Source organism: Coenobita brevimanus, chromosome 54 (genome assembly GCF_032717465.1).
Source record: "Coenobita brevimanus isolate Jiangsu-jjx chromosome 54, ASM3271746v2, whole genome shotgun sequence".
Lineage (NCBI taxonomy): Eukaryota > Metazoa > Arthropoda > Malacostraca > Decapoda > Coenobitidae > Coenobita > Coenobita brevimanus.
The window spans coordinates 5,690,244-5,710,800 of record NC_137007.1 but is presented as its reverse complement, the minus strand read 5'-3'; the positions used below and the strand labels follow the sequence as shown (position 1 = coordinate 5,710,800).

Here is a 20,557-nt window from a genome sequence, read left to right as displayed (position 1 = left end):
CAGAAATTCCCGGGCATTCTACTGCGCAGCTTGGGGTACAAGGGAGCGGGCTCGCCAGTTGAATGTCTCCTATAAGCCTGGCACCAGATTACACCTGCAACGGTGAACCATGTGTGGCGAATGCTCGTGCCTCACTTATGCACGACCCAGGAGACGGCCATTCAACCATTGTCCTAGGCTGAGGGAGCAACACTGACAGCAGCACAAGCTGTACCAGGTTTCGAGGACGTTACATTGGCGGACGTACAAGAAGTGCACACCGCTACTGAGGAACTGCCTCCCGAGGAAGTGTTGCAACGGTTAGACGTGGCTGACGCAGAGCCCGATGCTAGGCAGAGTCAAGTTGAGCAGCCTAGCGTGATGGAAGGCAGGACTGAGCTGTGTATGTAAAACATTAGCAAGATCCTTGCTGCCGTGGATAAGCTCAAGGAAGAGGTGAAGGAACAGGAAGTGAACAACCTAAGAACGGAGGAACTTATGGCTGGTATCGACAATCTCTTCCATTTCTACACAGACAGGCACAGGGAAGAAATAAACAAGAGAAGACAGACGCTCATAACAAACTATACACCGCGGGCTCAAGTTGGTGAAATTGCGGAACCAGCGACATCGTCTGCTCCTGTTGAGGATGAAGAGGATGCAATGTCAGAAGTGTCAGCATTGGACTTTGAAGGGTTTATGGCCGAAGTGAGTGACTTTGATTCTCCTGGGGAAGGTGCTCAAGAGGAGTCTGTGGAGGGAAGTGTTGGTGCAGTGGGAGGTGCAGTAGGGAGTGCGGCGCTGTAAGTGTTGCCGCGCCTCGGAACCCCTGTTATTTAAGGTTATCAGGCCTGTTGTCTACTGTTGTTAAGGTGACTACCCATATTTTTGTTATTGTAGCTATAGCTTTAGTACAGTGTCTGAAAAATATGACCATTATTATGTCTCTAAGGGCCCAAAAATGTCCAGGTATGAGGGGATACCACCCATATGTAATTCCCATAAGATTATGTATTCCCAGTATGCGAATTCCCAGTGCGCGAGGTCGTGGACCGCCCAATCTTTCGCGCACTGTGCAAGCCTACAGTATATGTATATATTTTTTTTTCATTCATTGCCAGACGCCATGTATCCCAAACGGGGTGGCCAAGACTTAGAGTTAATTGTTTTACAGGGAGGGGCACTGATCCTCCACCAACCCCACTTGACAATAATGTAACCATATAACGAAATTTTGGTGCCTGGTGGTTTAGTGGGTAATTATTGCACTCCAATCGGATTGAGCCGGTGAAGGTTTATATCCAAAGGGTGGTTGGGGTTGATTGCTCATGTAATGCCACTCAGGGATGAGTGAAGCTGGTCACTCTCATCTTAAATGCTCTGGACCAACTGCCTAGCCCCTGGGCTCCTACACTCCTCATTGCTGGGGCAATATAGGGATTGGCTGTTGGATGGATAATATATATATATATATATATATATATATATATATATATATATATATATATATATATATATATATATATATATATATATATATATATATATATGTATATATATATATATATATATATATGTATATATATATATATATATATATATATATATATATATATATATATATATATATATTTAACCCTTAAATTAAAAAAAAAGGTGGGGGGCAATGTCACTGAGGACATTTGAGCTGGATGAATTTTGTGTAGAGGAGTGTAAGGCCAGGGTTTGGCACTCCATTTTAACATGACAGTCATTGGATTGACTCTGTGGGGTAGGTGAATGTGAAGGTATGTGTGGAGTAAGTTTAGACCTCTCAGGTGGAGCGAAGATTCCAGTGACATGAGAATGCTCAGTGTGTTCTGTTCAGCTGGGCAAACTGGTTAGCATATCATTCTGTCAAGGCTTTGTGGAACCTGCCTCACCCCACCTATGGGTGGAAAAGAAGTCTGGGTGGTGGTGGCAATGGTATGAAAATTAAAATGAAAGGTTTACAGTTTTAAAATAACTTGCACATTACATAACACAGATGACCAACAGATAAAAATTGGCTGATCTCATTTAACAGGTGCTGGTAGCAGTCCTTCTGAAGGAGGTGGTGGCGGCAACAACACATTCCCACGTCAGAAAAAACAGTTGGGTGGGGAGGGCGGTAGTGCAGGTGGTGGTACAGGAGGGCCTGAACCTTCCCCGCGCCATCACCAACCACCAGCAGTCAGCCACAAGAGGGCAAACAGTGAGTGCTGTGCTAAGTCCTCACACACAGGTACTTTCTGTCATGTCCTTCCTCTTCCCTGTGTTCCATTCATCCTCCTCTTCCCAGTGTTCCATTCATGCTAACGTTACCTTGGTCTTGCATTTTCCGTAGTTACTCCTTCCTCTGTCTCCTCATTTCTCCAGCCTTTTCTTTCCTCACTTTCTTCCATATCTCTGGATGTTTGGAAAAAGCAGGGTATGCCGCAGATTAGTGTGTTGTGCCAGTGCTGTGCACTAAATATGTGTTAGAATTCATGTTTCAGTTTTCTTAAAATATTATTATTATTATTTTTTTTTAATGTAGGGAAAATTTTTATAATTTTATTATTCCTGTGTTGATTTTACTGCTTTGTGTAATTGTTTGATTTACTTCTTTGAAAGTACCCTGATTTTAACCAAATCAGACTAGAGCTTTCCTCTTGGTGTTGCAGGCATGGCCCCTCTGAGCCATATTCTTCAATAGTTCTATTTTTATCTACCATCATTTCAATCTCAGGTTGAAAAGGGACCCCTTTTATGTTTTTTGGCAAAGATTTTAATTTTCAGCAGTGCTTCCCATAAATGTAAAGGAAACTAGCAAATAATTTTCACTACAGTGAAATTCCATTTTTATGAAATACCAGTGAAAGTGATCATCCTATAATGTGAAGGAGAGTACTGGATTCTCTCTTGATAGAACACTGAACATTGTATTTAGCTATTGATGTGATGTACCGTAAATTGTTCAAGTTGCTAAATTCCCTGCTCACATTCAGAAAAAGTGCTTATTGGTAGGGTACAACTGATTTGGTTCATATTGAATTCTCATTGTAAAACCACAACTGTATTATATGGCATTCCACATTTGTGTGTGTGTGTGTGTGTGTGTGTGTGTGTGTGTGTGTGTGTGTGTGTGTGTGTTCGACTCTGAGCATAGGCTTCTCAGCCTGCTTCATTTTTTATTTATTCTAGTACTGCACCAGTAAGTACCTATAACTCTGAAATCATTATTAATTTTAATGGTTTAAAGATTCCACCCCATTATATATGTACTGTACATGTACTGTACAGTCTGTGAAGGTTCATTTGAAATTATCCTAAAAATTTATAATCATCATCATCATCATCATTTGGACCTCCTTTCCCATCCCAGGGCAGGGTGAGAAGTAGCAATGTCCTGACAGCCCAAATTTTCCCACACCAATGGGCCACGCTTCCATTCACTCATCATTCAAGCCCCCGGAATCCTGGCTCCATCTGATACGCCAAAAACATTCACCATGTTCTGTAGCTTCACATAAAAGTATCCGATAGAGTCAAAATTTATAATCCATTAAAAAAAAATGAATTCTGTTGTACTTTAAAGAAATTGATGATTCAATGACTTATTCATTAAAAAATGGAATATTACTGTATTAATATCTGGGTCACTCAACTTATCCATAGTTAGTATCATTTGCTTTATAGTCCAAGTTCTTTTATTGTGATATCTTTCTTTGTTTTACTTTCCTGATGCCCTAGTCACCTCCTGTAGTGTCTGTCTGGCTGAGGTCCAGTGAGGTCGCTAACTCCCTAATTCTCTGGCCTAAAAGAGGGGACGTGTCTTGCATGCCATTCTGATGTTTCGTAATATTTTATCATTAATCATGTCTCTGTTGTGGCAGTCCAGAGACAAAGTACAGTACATAAATTGATATTCTCCTTTTGTTTTGTTGTTCTGTGTCAGCTAGTTATAGAAAAATTATTTTCATAAGTGCTGTTAATACTAGCCAACTCCTTCATTTTATATAGCTGTTTTGTTTTGTAAAATTGCAAGCAAGATTTGTGTTGATTTTTTTTTTGGAACTGATGCATTTAATTTTTTGTTGTATTGGCTCGTCATTCTGCTTGCCTGTGTTTGTAAGCACGTTTGCCTCTGGGTTGTTCTAGGGATCATGCTGTACCTGCCCTGTTTACCGTGCCTGGCATCTGAGGGCAAAGACTCAAAGGTGGCCAATATACGGGTCCACAACCGCATGGACAAGAGCCCCTACTCCTCCCCTTCATCCTCTCCTTCCGCATCCTCCCACCACCCCCTTCTAACCCACCGTCCTCGCTCCCTTTCCCCAAATCATAAGCACCCAGATATATCCCCAAAGCATACAAACATCAGTAAGCGCAACATTTCAGGTCCCATGGACCCAGTTCACCTAGCAAGTGGCACTCCTCACAGCAATAGTACTCTTTCACCGACAGTGTTCAAGCCAAATAATATTGCTCTCGCCTCAGGTAATCTTCATGATACCAGTAGCAGTAGTAAACAGAGTAATTTGAACATGGGACAAAATCCTCAGCAAAGCCCTAAGAGCCAGGAAGTTAAGAATCCAACGCTTAATCAGACCATTGTTCCTAATTTTGCCAAACCCCATTTCCCCAACTGTCAGAATCTTAATTCGGGGATCATAGCTACCCTTCATCCTCGTATCCCGCAGGCCTCATCCTCTCCTAAGGGACCCCCACATCCCTACCTAAGATCCTGTAGTAGCCCAGGTTTCCCATCCAGCTCATGGCATTATGGTTCTGGTCAGATCTTTGACCCAAGAGGGACTTGGGGCTACACCTCCCCATCCTTTTCCTCCCCAGGTGCTACACCACAGTTCCCCTCACCTCGGCCATACTCCCTGGCCCGCTACCTCTCCTCGCCCTCTCAGGACTCACTCATCCATCAGAACCATCACCAAAGATCCTTCTCCACCTACCTCCACCCTTATGCTGCCCCTACCCCCTCCGCCTCCCCTCTGTACCGCCCATGCGAGGACCCTGTGGTCTCGTCTGTCACCCTCAGAAGGACAGGTATTCCATCTCCTCCTTCATAGTGTTGCCCGCTTGATGCTTCCACTAATAGGCTGGGCTATGGCTGTGCACGGATTGATGGAGAAAAGGGACTAATACTCTGTTCATATTTGTCGTATGTGCTGTGAGGTGCAGTTCAACTTGGGCATGATATTGTAACTAATGTTTTATTCTTCGTAATTGGTTCAAGTTGTGTGGAGACTGTTTATATATTTATTTTTGTACAGTATATGGTTAACAGTAATGGAAATAACACACTAATATAATACCATTAACTCGCCATACTGCAAGGAATGGCCTGATGCATTACTAACTTGGTAATGATGTTCGTTCTACAAACTGCAGTACAGTATTTGTTCCACTCAAGTCTGTAAATATGTTTGAGAATGATAGTGATTGCATTAGCATCTGACCAGTCCATAGTTCATTCTATATTAAATACTTTGCATATCACTGTCCTTGTACTTTACTGTATCTGGAAAAGCCAGTAAGATGTTAAAGGGCATGGCACATGAAAAAGATGTGGATGTTTCTGAATGTGAATTGATGGATATGTACTGTATCTATAAGTTCTTAGAGAAAGACAAGTGGGTCTCATTATATGGTGATCGCCTGAGAGTTTTACACCGTTCATTCACCATCAAACAGCACCACTCAAACTCGGATTTGCTGTGGAAGTAATGACAACTCTTTTCAGATCGAGGTGGGTCCAGTACTGTGTTCACTCGCAACCCAGCTGAATTGCAGGGGGAATTTGTGCGAACAAGTTTGGTCAAATCATCACGAGGGCTTGGCTTTACTATCGTGGGTGGTGATGATAATGAAGAAGAATTCTTGCAAATCAAGAGTGTTGTGCCAAATGGTCCAGCATGGCAGGATGGGAAGCTACGCACAGGTAACTCATATCATAGAGAGGCACATTATCCAGTTATCAGTGTGATTTATCTAGGATTTTAAACATTAACTGGATATCTTGTAAACCATCTCTTAACTGAAATGTAGAAGTATATAAAATAATAATTTGCTTTAGACATTTAAAAAATGGTCAGTTTGCAGGTATATACAAACTATGCAGTTTCATTGTAGTGTACAAAATTCAAAACTTTATCAGCATTAGAGTTTATACTTGTGATATGTCAGCAGCATTTTTCTTGAAATGACAATTTCATTAACAGTTGATGCTTTATTACTGTTGTACTGTACTCTTGTTTATGACAGGTGATGTACTGGTTTATGTTGGTGACACATGTGTGCTGGGATATACACACGCAGATGTAGTCAACATGTTCCAGAATATCGACCCAGGGCGAACAGTGTACCTAGAAGTCTGCAGGGGTTACCCTCTCCCCTTTGACCCAAATGACCCCAACACAGAAATTGTCACTACTGTTGCTGTAACATCAGCAGGTTTGTTGTCACCAGCCACATCTGATTGGATTTACTGCTTTGACATATTTCTTGTGATTTGTGGATCATTTATTAGAATTCTCTCATACTAATAGTGTAGTGAGAGGAGAAATCACCTTCTGCACTGAGTAGAAGATAAACATTTTTGTAATGTTCTGTTGATCTTCATAATCTAGTAATGTACAATAATGGTTTGTTGACATCATCATTGTTGTCATGCACTGATGCTTGTCATGTTACTGTACTTTGATGTTTTATTACTGCCATCAATATTTGACCTATGTTTATAAACAAGGTTTTAATTATCTTGCACACAGTCCCAGTGTACACTCTTCAGCTAAAAGATCAAGAAAAAAGTTACATAACAAAGATGTATGTTTCTGATTTAAAAAAAAAAAAAAAATTGGACATGTAGAAAGGTTCTGTACTTTATTACTTGAAATTTGTATTGTGTAGTACAAAAAAAAAGAGATGCAGATAAACATGTTTACATTTCTCAAAGTTGCATTTTTTTTTTTTTTTTTTTTTTATAAAGGCTCCAACATGCTTGCTTGCATCAGCCATGGTCATCTGATGGCAGCTTGCATGCTGCATGATCTTTGGCAGCCTTCATATTCAGTCTCTTATCCTTGAGGTCACACATAATAATCTCGTCCCAGGTCTTTTTCAGTCTTCCTCTTGCATCCCTACCCCATCTTTCACACTTCACTTTCTGCGCTGAGTTGTCAATCTCACTTTTTGCACTGAGTTGTCAATCTCACTTTTTGCACTGAGTTGTCATCCCCCATCCTCTCCATATGCCCAAAATCATCTCAGTCGACCACTCTTCATCGCAACACCAATACACTCCAGTCCCCTCCTTCCTCTTAACTCTTCAGGCCATGCATTCAAAGACACACTGCACATCCACCTAATCATTGCCATTTCCGTATGTTTGAGTTTGCGAGTATCCTTTTCCTTTACTGCCGTGATCTCGCTACCATACAACACTACACTCCTGACACATGCCGCATGCAAAGATCCCATAGCACAGAGGGAGAGCCCTCTCAATATCAGGAGAGGCAACAGCTCCCTGAACTTGTTCCAACCACTCCTCACTCTTGCCACAGACCTACCTCCAGCATATAACATGTCTCCCAAGTAACAAAACTGTTACATACACTTGAGACTTACCAGCAAGATCCATCCTTTCATGCCTGACAATCTTCACATGCTCGGCCGGACACACTGCACTCATGAAATCAGCATTATCATCCAGTCTACCTCTGATACCACAACATCTTTTATGCACCCACTTGTCACAAACATTACACAAGATGGAATTACTTTCCACGCCCTTGTGGCAAACTGCACATGGCCACTCTCTCTCTTCTGTGACAATGCTGCCACCAACCCTAGATGCCATTACCATTGTTTTATTTCTGCATTTACTCTCAAGCCTTTGTGCCCCATACTTTCTCTCCACTTCGTAAATAGTGGTCCCTTTGCCTAGCACAGACCCAAACTGCATCTCATCAGTATTCACTCTTTCTCTAATCATACCTTCTAGAACTCTCACCATTACCTTTATTATCTGCATCAAGAATTTTTGTGACAGATAATCTTGCTTTATATAGTGAAAGTCCTTGAAGTAATGCTAAAAAGTTCAGAATTTGTCAAAATTTTATTTGCCTATATGGTTTGAATGTTATCAGAATGTAATGTGATATGTAGCTTATAATACAGCTCTTTCCCTACCCTATAAATGCACACATGGATTACATAAGTATGAGGTGCATTCCAGAAGTTTTGAGACTTTTTTAGGAGAGACATTTATTTATTTTAAAAAAGTACAAAACTCTGATCTCCCTCAAAATAGGACCCTCCAACTTCAATGCACTTGTTGTAGCGCTCCAGCCACTTCTTGAAGGCCCCCTCGTAGTCCTCCAAAGTGAAGGTGTCTAGGACCCATGATACAACCTCCTCCTTCTCCTCAACATCTTCAAAACAACTGCCCCTGAGGTTCTCCTTCAGCTTGGGGAATAACCAGAAGTCACAGGGGGCAAGGTCTGGACTGTAGGGAGGGTGAGGGACAGTCTTGATGCCCATCTTTGTCAAGTAGTTGGTCACCAGGATGGAACTGTGGACTGGTGCATTGTCCTGGTGCATGTGCCAACGACCCGATTTGAATCACTCTGGCCTGTTGCGACGAAATCTCTTCCTGAACTCTTCAAAACCTCCACATAGTATTCTTTGTTAACCGTCTGGCCGGAGGGAACCCAGTGGATGTAAATGGTGCCCTTGCTGTCGAAGAAGGGGATCGTCAGGAGCTTCCCAGTGGACTTGCTCTGCCTGGCCTTCCTGGGTCTGGGGGAGTCAGAATGCTTCCACTGGGAACTCTGTCTCTTGGTCTCTGGATCATAACGGTAGATCCAGCTTTCGTCACAGGTCACCAGAAACCCAAGAGCACTTGGATTCGAGGTAATGAGCTCATCCATCTCCCTGCTGTTACCAACTTGTGTTTCCTTCTGTTCATCACTGAGCACCCTGGGAACAAACTTTGCACAAATTTTGCTCGTGTTCAGATCTTCATGAAGAATTCTGTGTACGTACAGTTGCCACACCGACTCCAAACTGTGTATAGTCATTACTTGTTTTACGATGGGGTTACATCAGGTCATACCATATCGTATACCGATTTTATCGTAAATCGGTACATTGAAACCCCTTATAAAAGGGGGGTTATGTCAACTCTACCAAAGTCACCTAACCAAGACTGAACCATAAATGACAATCCACTTTCATTCATTCCAGTGTTGGTCTAAGTCGTCTCCAAGTCGTCCCCCCCCCTAGGCTGGGGGACAGCCTTTGCTTACAGGCACTAGTGGTCAGCCTCTGAGTCAGACAGGAACAGATTAGGGGGAGGGGAATCCGGCCCATACCTGCACCAACTTTAGCACTGGTACCCATACCTGCACCAACCATAGCTCTGGGGCCTACACTGGCACTGACCTTACCACTGGGCACACAAATCCACAGTACTGTAGTACGATGTTTGGCTGAGAGGTGACGATAACAGGGGGGCACACATGAACAACCTTAACAGACAGGGCTTTGAAGGGGTGGCAGGACCTGAACCATAACAGTGCCTGGACGCCAGGGCCATCATCTTGCCTGAGACAAGCAACGGTCACCTTGCGTGTGCCTGGCGCTTTGCGATGGCAAAATCGTTATAGCGGGATATTTATTGTAAATCGAATTTTGGGGTGGAACTTTTCTATCATCGCTGTAGCGAAATATCATAAACCGAAACATTGTAAAACGAGTAATGACTGTACTTATTGTCTGAATAGACACATGACAGTCCTCGTCCACAAAATTGCGAATTTTCTCAACCAACTCTGGCGTTCTGATGTCCCTCTCCCTCCCGCACCTCTCATTCTCTCTCGCCTCCTCTTTGCCGTCCTGGAACCTCTTGTGCCAGTGAAAAACAAATGCTCTGCTCATACAGGTTAATCCATAAGCAGTTTGGATCATTTCATAAGTTTCTGTAATGTTTGTGCCCAGTTTAACACAGAACTTAATTGCCTAGCGAGCTTCCAAATTGTCTTCACGTCCCGACTGCATTCTGCGAACTAGTCAGCTGTGACAAGCGGTGTATAGTAAGGTGTATTTAATGTGCTGTAACAGCCGTCTCCTTCAGCTTGGAAAAACAAAATTTGGCATGTTAGCTTATTAGATGTATAGTAATGATATATTAAAGTGACAATAATCTAGGACAGTTAGAAGTGCCTCTCCCAAAAGAGTCTCAAAACTTCTGGAATGCACCTCGTATATATATAAGATTACATTGGTATATATACCGGTATATGAAACTCACAAGAAATGGACATAGGAGTTATCGTCTGTTTTTCCCAGGCATTTGGACATACATGATTGTGCTACATATTCAGATTCAGATGCTATATATGGTATATGAAAACATAATTCAACAACACATGTATATTCATAAACTAATAATTTTTTTCCATCTATCCATCCATCATCCAATCCTACGCTGCCTCATGAGGAGTGTAGGTGCCCGGGGCTAGGCAAGTTGGTCCTGACGTTTAAGATGAGAATGACCAGCCTCACTCATCCCTGAATGGCATTACATGAGCAATAAACCCCAACCACCCCATGGATATAAACCTTCACTGGCTCAATCCGATTGGAGCACTATAATTACCCAGTAAACCACTAGGTGCCAAAATTTGGTTATATGGTTACCACCCGGCATAGTAAATGGTTTCCTTGTGTACAGGAAACCATTTGGCTTGTCACTCAATGTAGAGTCACCCTCATTTTAATGTAGTGATGTACACTACAGTACTTGGATTTAAAGTTTATTGTTACTTTCCCTAAATTTTTTCTTTTTCAGCTTAGGATACAGTGATAAGAAACAGGGAAGTGAGCATGGAAGTGAAAAAGTTACTACATGACAGTATTGTGATACCAACTCTAACGTATGGAAGTGAAGCTTGGACGTTGTTGGAAGGACACAAGTCAAGAGTGAGAGCAGTGGAAATGAGTTATTTAAGAGGAGCCTGTGGAGTCACATGGAGAGACAGGCTGACGAATGAGGATATAAAGGAGCGTTGTGGTGTGGATGTGGATGTGATAGGAAGCGTTATGAGGAACACACTGAGGTGGTTTGGCCATGTGGAGAGGATGGAGGGTGAAAGACTGACGAAGAGAGTGTATGTGAGTGAGGTGGAGGGGGGAAGAGGGAGGGGGAGGCCGAGGATGAGATGGAGGGATGGGGTGTAGAGGTATATGAGAGAGGGGGGTGTGAGTTGGGAGCAGGGCAGTGAAATGGCGGGGGACAGGGCGACTTGGAGGCGATTTGTTTGTGGCCACCCCAAACGGGATTGAGGCGTCTGGCAATAGATAGATAGATACATTTTTCAGATGGAGGGGATAGAAAGAGCCTTAATAAACCCTGTCACTACTACAGATTGTGCCTTAATTGAATAAAATCTTTTAGAGATTGCAAGAGTAAAATTTAGAATATGTTCACAGGTAGTAGTAGTAGTAGCTGTTCCCTAGGCAGTCTGGCTGAACAGACCCGAGTCCCTTAGGAAGGCCATGGCCGAGACCGGGCTTTCCCACAGAGCTCTCAAAGAGTGTATGTTGTGTTGTTCATGTAGGTGATTGTGTGCAATGCAGTCTTCCATAATGTGCTTAATAGTATGGGGTGCTGTGTTGCATCCTGGACAGGCATCAGCGACGGAGTCATCCAGCCTCTTCTGGTAGCTTAAGAGGGCTGGATGGTGCCTACATCTCAGCCTGGCCAGGTGGACCCTGTCCTCACAAGGGAGATAGGATTCAGAAGGGTGGATGTCAGGAGGCTGTGCATGCGGCTGTCTGTTGTCTTTAAGTGACTGAATGGAGCGGCAAGTGATCTGAGTGGGATATGCTTCTGGAAGCTGGTCTGAGGTGGGCGAGGGGGGAGAGATGACAGTATTTGTGTATGGTATCGTGTGCCGGGTGTTGTTTTGATGTTCCTTGGTGTGGGTGGATGTGCTGCCATGTAATAAAGTGGATGTTGTGGGTTTGTGGAGGCTGCAGCAAGAAACTGGGTGCCTTTCATGTCTAGGTGATCCTTGACTTTGAGGACTTTGGTTTCTTGATGTACTGTAGGTGGTCTGTGGGTGTAGTAGCTGTGCAGCCTGTGATTATTTTTAGGGCCTTGTTCTGTATGGTCTGTCGAGTGTTGTAGTGTGTTCTGGTGAAGTTAGAAGCCCAGGCAGGGCTTGCATAATTCATCACTGAACGTATGTATTGTTTATGCTGTGGTGGTGGTTTCTTTGTTGTGTCTGAATGTTGTATGGGCAAGTGACCTCAAAGCATTGAGTCTTGGTGTTATTTTATTTTTAATGTTTGCGATGTGTTGTTTAAATGACATTGATGTATTGTATGTTACACCAAGGATTTTGGTGTGTGTGTGTGTGTGTGTGTGTGTGTGTGTGTGTGTGTGTGTGTGTGTGGTAGGGGAGTGTTGTTTATGGTGAGGTTTGGGATGTGACTGTGTTCTGCTGTCCAGTTTGTAAGAAGGGTCACTGTAGATTTGGCTGGGGCTATTTTGAGCCTGTTTGTGGTGAACCATTCATGTAGTGTGTTGAGGTAAGGTTGAATGATGTGTGCAGCTGTGTTTGCATTTTGGTGTGTACTTGTGTTATATCATCTGCACAGGAAGCTATGTGTATCTGTGGTGTGTGGGGTGTGGGTATGTCGTGCATGTATAGGTTAAAGAGTGTAGGGGACAAAACAGGTCCTTGGGGAACGCCGTTTGTGAAGTTTCTGATGTTAGAAAACTGACCAGCAAATGTTACATGTGCACATCTGCCTGCTAAGTAGTTTGCCAGCCATCTTTTTGTGTCATTGCATGTTTGTGTTGAGTATTTTGTTTGTGAGGTTGTGGCAGTGGATGGCATCAAAAGCTTTGCTAATGTCTAGTGTGATTAGGAGTGTTCTGTGTAGTCATCTAGCTGAATTTATGCCATTGAAAACTCTCTGTGTAGGGTCTGTAAGAAGGGTGTTTGTGGAGTGTAGTGGCCTAAAGCCATGTTGTGACTGGGCTAGGGGAATGTGAGGTGTGACTAGTTGTAGTATTAGTCGTTCAGTGACTTTAGAGGGGGTGCAGAGGAGTGTGATGGGGCGGTGTGAGGAGGGTAACATGGGGTCTTTGTTGGGTTTAGGGATAGTGATGATAATGCCATGCTTCCAGATGTTGTGTATGATGTTGTGTGAGTAGCTGTAGTTTGATATGTTGGCGAGTGCTTGTATGCCTTGTGGTCCAAGGTGTTTAAGGTGAATGTTGCTTATGTTGTCTGGTCCACAGGCAGATGGAGTGCTTGAGGTTGTTAATGATGTGCTTCGTCTGGTTGTAAGTGAAAGTTGCGTAGTCTGGGTCTGTGGGGAACTGTCTCTTACGTCTGATGGTACGTCGGTCTTCAGGATGGGGGTTTAGATGGCTGACTTGTGAAAAGTGACTGATGAGAGTGTTTGCTTGTTGTTTGCTTGAGGGTATGGTGTCTGTTGTTGTGATGGCAGCATGTGATTGTGTGGTGTTGCTGTTGGAAAGTGTGACGCTGTTTAGTGTTTTGTAGAGTTTGCTGATGTTTGCATTGTGGTCATGTGTTTGGAGGTAATTTTTCCAATTTAGTGTTTGCTGTTCTGATATTGTTTATTTGAGTGTTGAGTTCTTGTATTTGTTGTATGGTGTCTTGTGTATGGGGTGTTGGGGAGTGTCGCAGTGTGTCCCGTTGTCTGATGAGGTCTTGAACTTCTGGTGTGAAGTTGGGGTTGTGTCTCTTTCTGTTGCCTCTAGGGATGTGTCTTTTGTCTGCATTTTGTATAATTGTATTGAAAGTGTGCACAGCAATGTTGATGTTTGTGATGAGTGTGCTGTTTAGTGTTTAGAAATGTTGTTCTGTTTCAATTACAAAGGGCTCCCAGTTGGCTGTCTTATAATTAGTGTGTGTGTGTTTGTGGCCAGCTGGGGTGATTCTGGTTTTGGTAGTGATGATGATTGGGAGGTGATCAGAACCTAGGGTTTTGACCACTCTCCATGATGTAGTGGGGACGAGGTTTGGGGAGCAGAAGGTGATGTCTGGAGATGATGGGAGGAAGAGGGCTTGGTGTGAAATAGGTGGGGGCACTCACCATCCTCTCATTTGATGTAGTGCTGCTGTCGGGTGTCTGTCCTTTCCTCTCCTCCATCCTTCTTTCCTTCCATCCTCTTCTGTCTTCCTTTTCTTCATTGTTTCCTTATCCTTCTGCCTACGGGTAACTTTATACTCCCTCTTCTGACTTTCTTTCCTTCATTCTTTTCCTTTCCTTCTGCCTGTGGGTGACTCTACACTGAGTGACAAGCCAAAACCATTTACTACGCTGGGTGGTAACCATATAACCAGATTTTGGCACCTGGTGGTTTAGTGGGTAATTATTGCGCTCCAGTCAGATTGAGCCCGGTGAAGTTTACATCCAGGGATGGTTGGGGTTGATTGCTCATGTAATGCCGCTCGGGGATGAGCGAGGCTGGTCACACTCTTCTTAAATGTCGGGACCGACTGCCTAGCCCCGGGCTCCTACGCTCCTCATGGGGCAATGTAGGATGGATGATGGATGGATGGATGGTCTAGATTATTCAGTATGAAAAGATGATCTGTCTGGGATTGTAGTACCAGCCCTCTGTCTGTGTCAGGGTTGTTGACATGCCAGGCTGACCAATCGTTGAAATCACCACCCAGGATGATGTTGGGTATGTTAGTGATGTGGTGCATCTGTGGAGAGTAATTGTGTTTGGAACTGTGGAGGACGATTGGGGAGGAATGTATGTGTTAGTGATTGTTATGTGTGATTTGTTACCAGTGCCTATTTTAATTGTCTTCGGGTTGAAAAGGTTAATGATACAGTAATATGAACTGCGTGGGCAATGTGGACTGTTTGAGGAAGGAAAAATTATATGTCTAGTGCATAGCTTCCCACCATAGGACTCAGTAAGCCATTATGACACCCAGACTTCTGAACTACTGTTGGGAGTAAACTACTAACTTAACCTGAAGCTCTTACACAAACATGCGATTTTGAAAACTGATGTTCCCAGATGTTTTTTTTTTTTTTTTCCCACAAGTTATTTGTGTGGGAGAGAGTTATTTGATAGGAATATGTGGAGTGAAGTGGGAAGATTGGCAAACAAAAGTGGGAAATCAGCATTTCAGTTTTGATGTGGATGTGCCGGAAACTGTTAGGAAAAGGATCCTGAAATGATTATGACCATGTAGAGTGAATGAAGCTTGAGAAATTGATTAGGAAAGTGTATGTAGGTGAGGTGGAGGGAGAGGGAGATACCAAGGATGAAGTGAGGAAGGATGGAAGAGGATTATGAATGAGAATGGTATGGGATGGAGGGAGGCCTGACTTATGGCATATGACAGGCAGTACTGAGGCAGTTTGTTCATAGTCATCCAATGCCCCACCTGTCATGTTATGAATAAATACAAGAGAAAATTATTGCCAGTTAGCCTGTAACTAACCCTGTGTATGTATATATATATATATATATGAGCCTCTGTGGTACAGTGGTAAAGTGTGCGTTTTCGTACACTGAAGAACGAGGGTTCGCGCCCCACCGGGGTAATAAACTTTGGGAGCATTCTTCATGCCATGTACTGCGTTGGCGGACATGAGGGGTGCTGTGGTTGAACCAGTGTCGCATAAAGTATGTTTGCACCCAGTTGGCTTGCGCGGCCCGATTACACTTGGTTCACAGACTACACACACATCCAGAGCCATTCCAACACAACAATTACATTTACAAGCACTCCTCATCCTATGTACAATCTCTACCAGACAGCCTAAGCCACTTGGTAGAGGTACATTGGCTGTATCGTCCCCACTTTGGTCTGGATAGGCCAGTCCTGCAGTGGACACTTAAATGGCTGATGAGATGAGATGAGAATACAGTCGACCCTCTGTCCTCGCTGTTCCTCTGTTTGTGGTTTTGATTGTTCGCGGTTTGTCACCAGGGAAACCCAATCACCTTTTTTGAAGTCCAGAGAAAAATGGAAACACATTCAAATCGCATGCCACATGCTGCATACCACCCGCAGCGCCACCCCCGCATTGTTTTGAATCTCTCACGGCAGGCTCTCTCGTTCTCAGGTTCCGAGATAATTCGCCGTCAAGTCAATTCGCCGTCAAAACATGGACGATTCCCCGTCAGGATAATTCGCACCGTGGATGATTCCCTGTCATTCTATAAATATACTTATTTTTGAATAATTAATACTTTAATAACTAATTTTCAGGGGGATCTAACAAAGTCTGTTCATTCAATAGCGTAGGCTTTGGATATCATTTATAAGTTGCACTTTTAGCTAGCAATTAACGTGTTTCTGCTTCGCTGTAGTCGACTTTGAATTATATTCTAGCGTTACCCGTAGCTGTCTTCATTAATTTACATTGGTACTACAACATCCTGGGTATATTTTAAAATGACTCTGAAGAGGTACAAGTACATATTCATCTCAAATGACAATATCCAACGTGTTATTCTGATCGGCCATAGTGGACGCAAACCGTGGGGAAAGATATGGCTGAGCCTCGACAGATGTCACTACATTTATTATAAAAACAATAAACCACCACCACTTTTAAAACTCGTATATTTAAAAGACTATTATACAGTAGTATGTAAATAAATGACGGGGAATTGTCCTGACGGCGAATTGTCTTGTTATTGTTGTGACTGCGAATTGACTTGACGGCGAATTGTCCCGAAACCCACTCTCACCCTCCACCACCGTTACCAGGATTTTCCCTCCTGTAACTTGTCCAGCAATTCTACCTTCTCCAGCAGGGTCATTACCTTCTTCTGGTGCTTTGGGGTGCCTTCAGGAGATGTCTTGGCTGCTCTCTTAGGGCCCATGGTAGATAAAATGATGGTGTCACGGAGAGATCAGCGAGTACAAGCACACACAAGCGTGGTCACAGTGAGAATGGGTTTCGGGACAATTTACCATCATTTTATCTACCATGGGCCCTAAGAGAGCAGCCAAGACATCTCCTGAAGGGACCCCAAAGCGCCAGAAGAAGGTAATGACCCTGCTGGAGAGGGTAGAATTGCTGGACAAGTTAGGGGAGGGAAAATCCTGGTAACGGTGGTGGAGGGTGAGAGAGTAGCTGTAACGAGTGGTGTGAGCGGCCATCCACCTACGCAATTAAACTATTTTTTTCATACTTTAATTATAAATAAAGTGTTTATTGACATGTACACTGGGGTTTTCTTTCATTAAAGAAGGAAATGGGGGTGCTAGGGGTGTTTTTAGGGGGGCACCAATTTTACACAGATTTTCGATCTTCGCGAGGGTCTCAGGCCCCTAACCCCCGCGTAGACAGAGGGTCGACTGTGTATATATATATATATATATATATATATATATATATAGATAGATAGATATTTATTTATATTCATACATACATACATATAGCATGTCAGAGTGTATAAGAGGGCAGTGGTAGCAAATTAATTCTAAAAAGTTTTTACTGAATAACAAATTTTCTTCATCAGATGCACGGTCGTCAAAGTCTGTGTTTGGTGATGGGTACGAGCGATCGCGGAACAACTCTAGTGAGAGCATGAACACAGCTAAATCGATGCCAGACCTCAGTAATCCTGAGCGTGTGCAGCAAGTCCCAAGACCTGGCAGTGCTGATCTCTTGAGTTCAGAGAACTTTGAACCCACGCCTGACATCCTCGACTTCTATCCTTCAGCTTTAGGGAAGCCCGAGTACCTCACAATACCCATAGTCAAAGGAGGCAATGGATTTGGGTTTACTATAGCTGACAGTGCATATGGACAGAAAGTTAAAAAAATCTTAGACCGTGGGAGGTGTAAAAACCTAATTGAGGGTGATATTTTAGTTGACATCAATAATATTAATGTGAAGGGCATGAGCCACACCGAAGTAGTGCAGGTTTTGAAAGATTGTGCCCAGGGTCAGGAAGCAGTTATCATGGTTCAGCGTGGGGGACTCAGTTCACCTTCAAAATCACGACTGCGTGGTGGCAAGGAACAGACTAGTCCCAAAAAGCCTGGGGTTGCCTCGGGCCTCTTCCGAAGCAAAACCCCAACTGCAGACATGTACAGCTCCCAGCCAAAGGAGGTCATCCCAAACAGACCAAAGACTCCGCTGGTCGATACCCGCAACAGACCAAAAACTCCTAATGTGATGACTGGGGGAGATGTAAGTGGGGCTGTTGACAGTGGGCGACCACTGGATGGTAGTACCACTGATTACCGCCCACCTTATACCCCAACCTCCTCCCATGCACCCTACCCTGGAGCTTTCTCATACACTGGGGATGCACCATATGATCCTAAAGTAAACAACATGACTGCACAGATGAGTCATGTGAGCCTTGAACAAAATAATTATGAAAACTATATAGGTGATCCTTATGGACAATCACAACAGCAGCAGCAACAAAACAGTTATAACTACCACCATGATCCATACACCCATGATCCCTATTACTCACAGCAGCAACAGCAACAACAGCAGCAACACCCAGATGAAAGCGATTCCAAGCGAGTTACTTTATCCAAGACACCCACCAAGGAGTACAACAACCAAGGTTACCCTCAGTACCCTCCCTACTACAATGACAACAGTGCTTCCACTAATAATTCAAGTAGCAACAACAACAATGGACACCACAACACCAGTATGGAGCATCCCACAGGTTACAGCTATATGAATTACCCAAAGGATTCTTATGACCTCCCTCGACAGGATTCTGGGTACAGTTCTCAAGCTCAAATACCCCCTGCTCGAAATCCGTACCCTCCTTATTATGGGCAGAACAGCTCAGCAGGTTACAACAGCCAGGCAGACAGTCTTGGTCGGAGGAAAGAGTCTACCAGCTTTGAGTATGAACATCCTGCACCTGTCAGCATGCCAAGGTAGAGAGCTATTGAAACAAAGTACATTATATTTACAGTATTAGGCACCTGTTTTTCGTATTGATTCATTGTTTATTACAGTAAACCCTAAGTATAACAATCTATTTTTTGGGGAAAAAAAAGCTGATGTTACATCTGATGTCTGGTGGGGTTAAGAGGGCTGTAACGAACCCAAGTTTGGTATACTGGATGCAAAATTTTGTTCAGTGGATAACTAACAAAAGGACATGTTCACATTGAAGTATTTCAAATTTTGGTGTATACTGTACATTGATACTATATAGGCAACTGTTAAATATTGTACTGTATTTTCAATTCATATTAAATGTTTTCAGTTAATTATACACTACAGAATAGAAAAATATCGTAACATTTATTTATTTACTACCAAACATGTTATCATTTGGCCAGTTGTCAGTGCATTCAGTAGGGTCCAGGTGGTCATTATATCCAACGTTTGAGATACTGACGTTCAGTGTAGTGAGAGTTTACTGTACTGTATTTACAGTATCAGTGTGCATTAGATGTATTTACTTTATTGTATTTACATTGTCAAGACTGGATTAGGCAATGAATGAATGAGTGCATTATGATTATTATTATTATGCAGGATTCCAGGGGCTTATGTGGTATGTAAATGGAAGTGTAGCCCATTCAATTGAGCACATTTTGTTTATCACATTTTATTAATCAAAGTTCAAAATATGTGTGCACTGATCACAAATTGTGCAGTGGTCGGTCTGATTTGTGCAATGATGAAGCTGATTTTGTGTAGATGAAATTGATTATGTACAAAAAAAAAAAATACTTGTTTGGATAAATGGAAAATGTTTGGCAGTATAGCCTACTCAGACTTTCTACAATAGTCTCGCATATAATTTACGGAGATAGCACGAAGTTTAATGTTATTTTTTTAGCTTTTTTATTTTAGTTACTTATACAATTTTTTAAAGCTTTTTTATTTTATTTATTCACACAATTTTTATTCAGTACAAATTTCTTTATTCATTAGCCTCCATTTATTTCGTAATCAAGTTTATGGAGATGTGTAAGAATATTTTTTTTTAATGTGTCCATAGTTTATATTTTACTATACTTATTTGCATTTCATCTAATTACTAAATTTGGTTCATGATTTCAAAATTATAATACCTGGAAATATTAACTGATTTTAACTATCTATCTATCTATCTATTGCCAGACGCCTTAATCCCGTACGGGGTGGCCACAAACAAATCGCCTCCACGTCGCCCTGTACCCCACCATTTCACTGCCTTGCTCTCCACTGACACCCCCCTCTCTCATATACCTCTCCACTCCATCCCTCCACCTCATCCTCGGTCTCCCCCTTCCTCTCCCTCCCTCCATCTCACTCATATACACTCTCCTCATCAGTCTCTCACCCTCCATCCTCTCCACATGGCCAAACCACCTCGGTGTGTTCCTCCAAACGCTTCCTATCACATCCACATCCACACCACAACACTCCTTTATATCCTCATTTGTCAGCCTGTCTCTCCATGTGACTCCACAGGCTCCTCTTAAATAACTCATTTCCACTTCTGTCATTCTTGACTTGAGTCCTTCCAACAACGTCCAAGCTTCACTTCCATACG

At 42.9% G+C, this 20,557-nt stretch overlaps 1 protein-coding gene across 6 annotated transcripts in view; it reads left to right on the top strand.

Moving 5' to 3' along the window:
• Positions 1-20,557, top strand: part of LOC145401012 (membrane-associated guanylate kinase, WW and PDZ domain-containing protein 1-like) — a 554,078-nt gene that overhangs the window by 420,847 nt on the left and 112,674 nt on the right. For 3 of the 6 annotated variants that reach the window (XM_080273379.1, XM_080273377.1, XM_080273376.1), the window contains 5 exons: positions 2,045-2,212; positions 4,141-5,043; positions 5,741-5,938; positions 6,262-6,450; positions 17,546-18,941. In XM_080273379.1, the coding sequence (XP_080129505.1) occupies positions 2,045-2,212; positions 4,141-5,043; positions 5,741-5,938; positions 6,262-6,450; positions 17,546-18,941 (2,854 nt within the window). The remainder of the gene's footprint in view (positions 1-2,044; positions 2,213-4,140; positions 5,044-5,740; positions 5,939-6,261; positions 6,451-17,545; positions 18,942-20,557) is intronic. The other 3 variants (XM_080273382.1, XM_080273381.1, XM_080273378.1) reach the window with 1 other exon arrangement.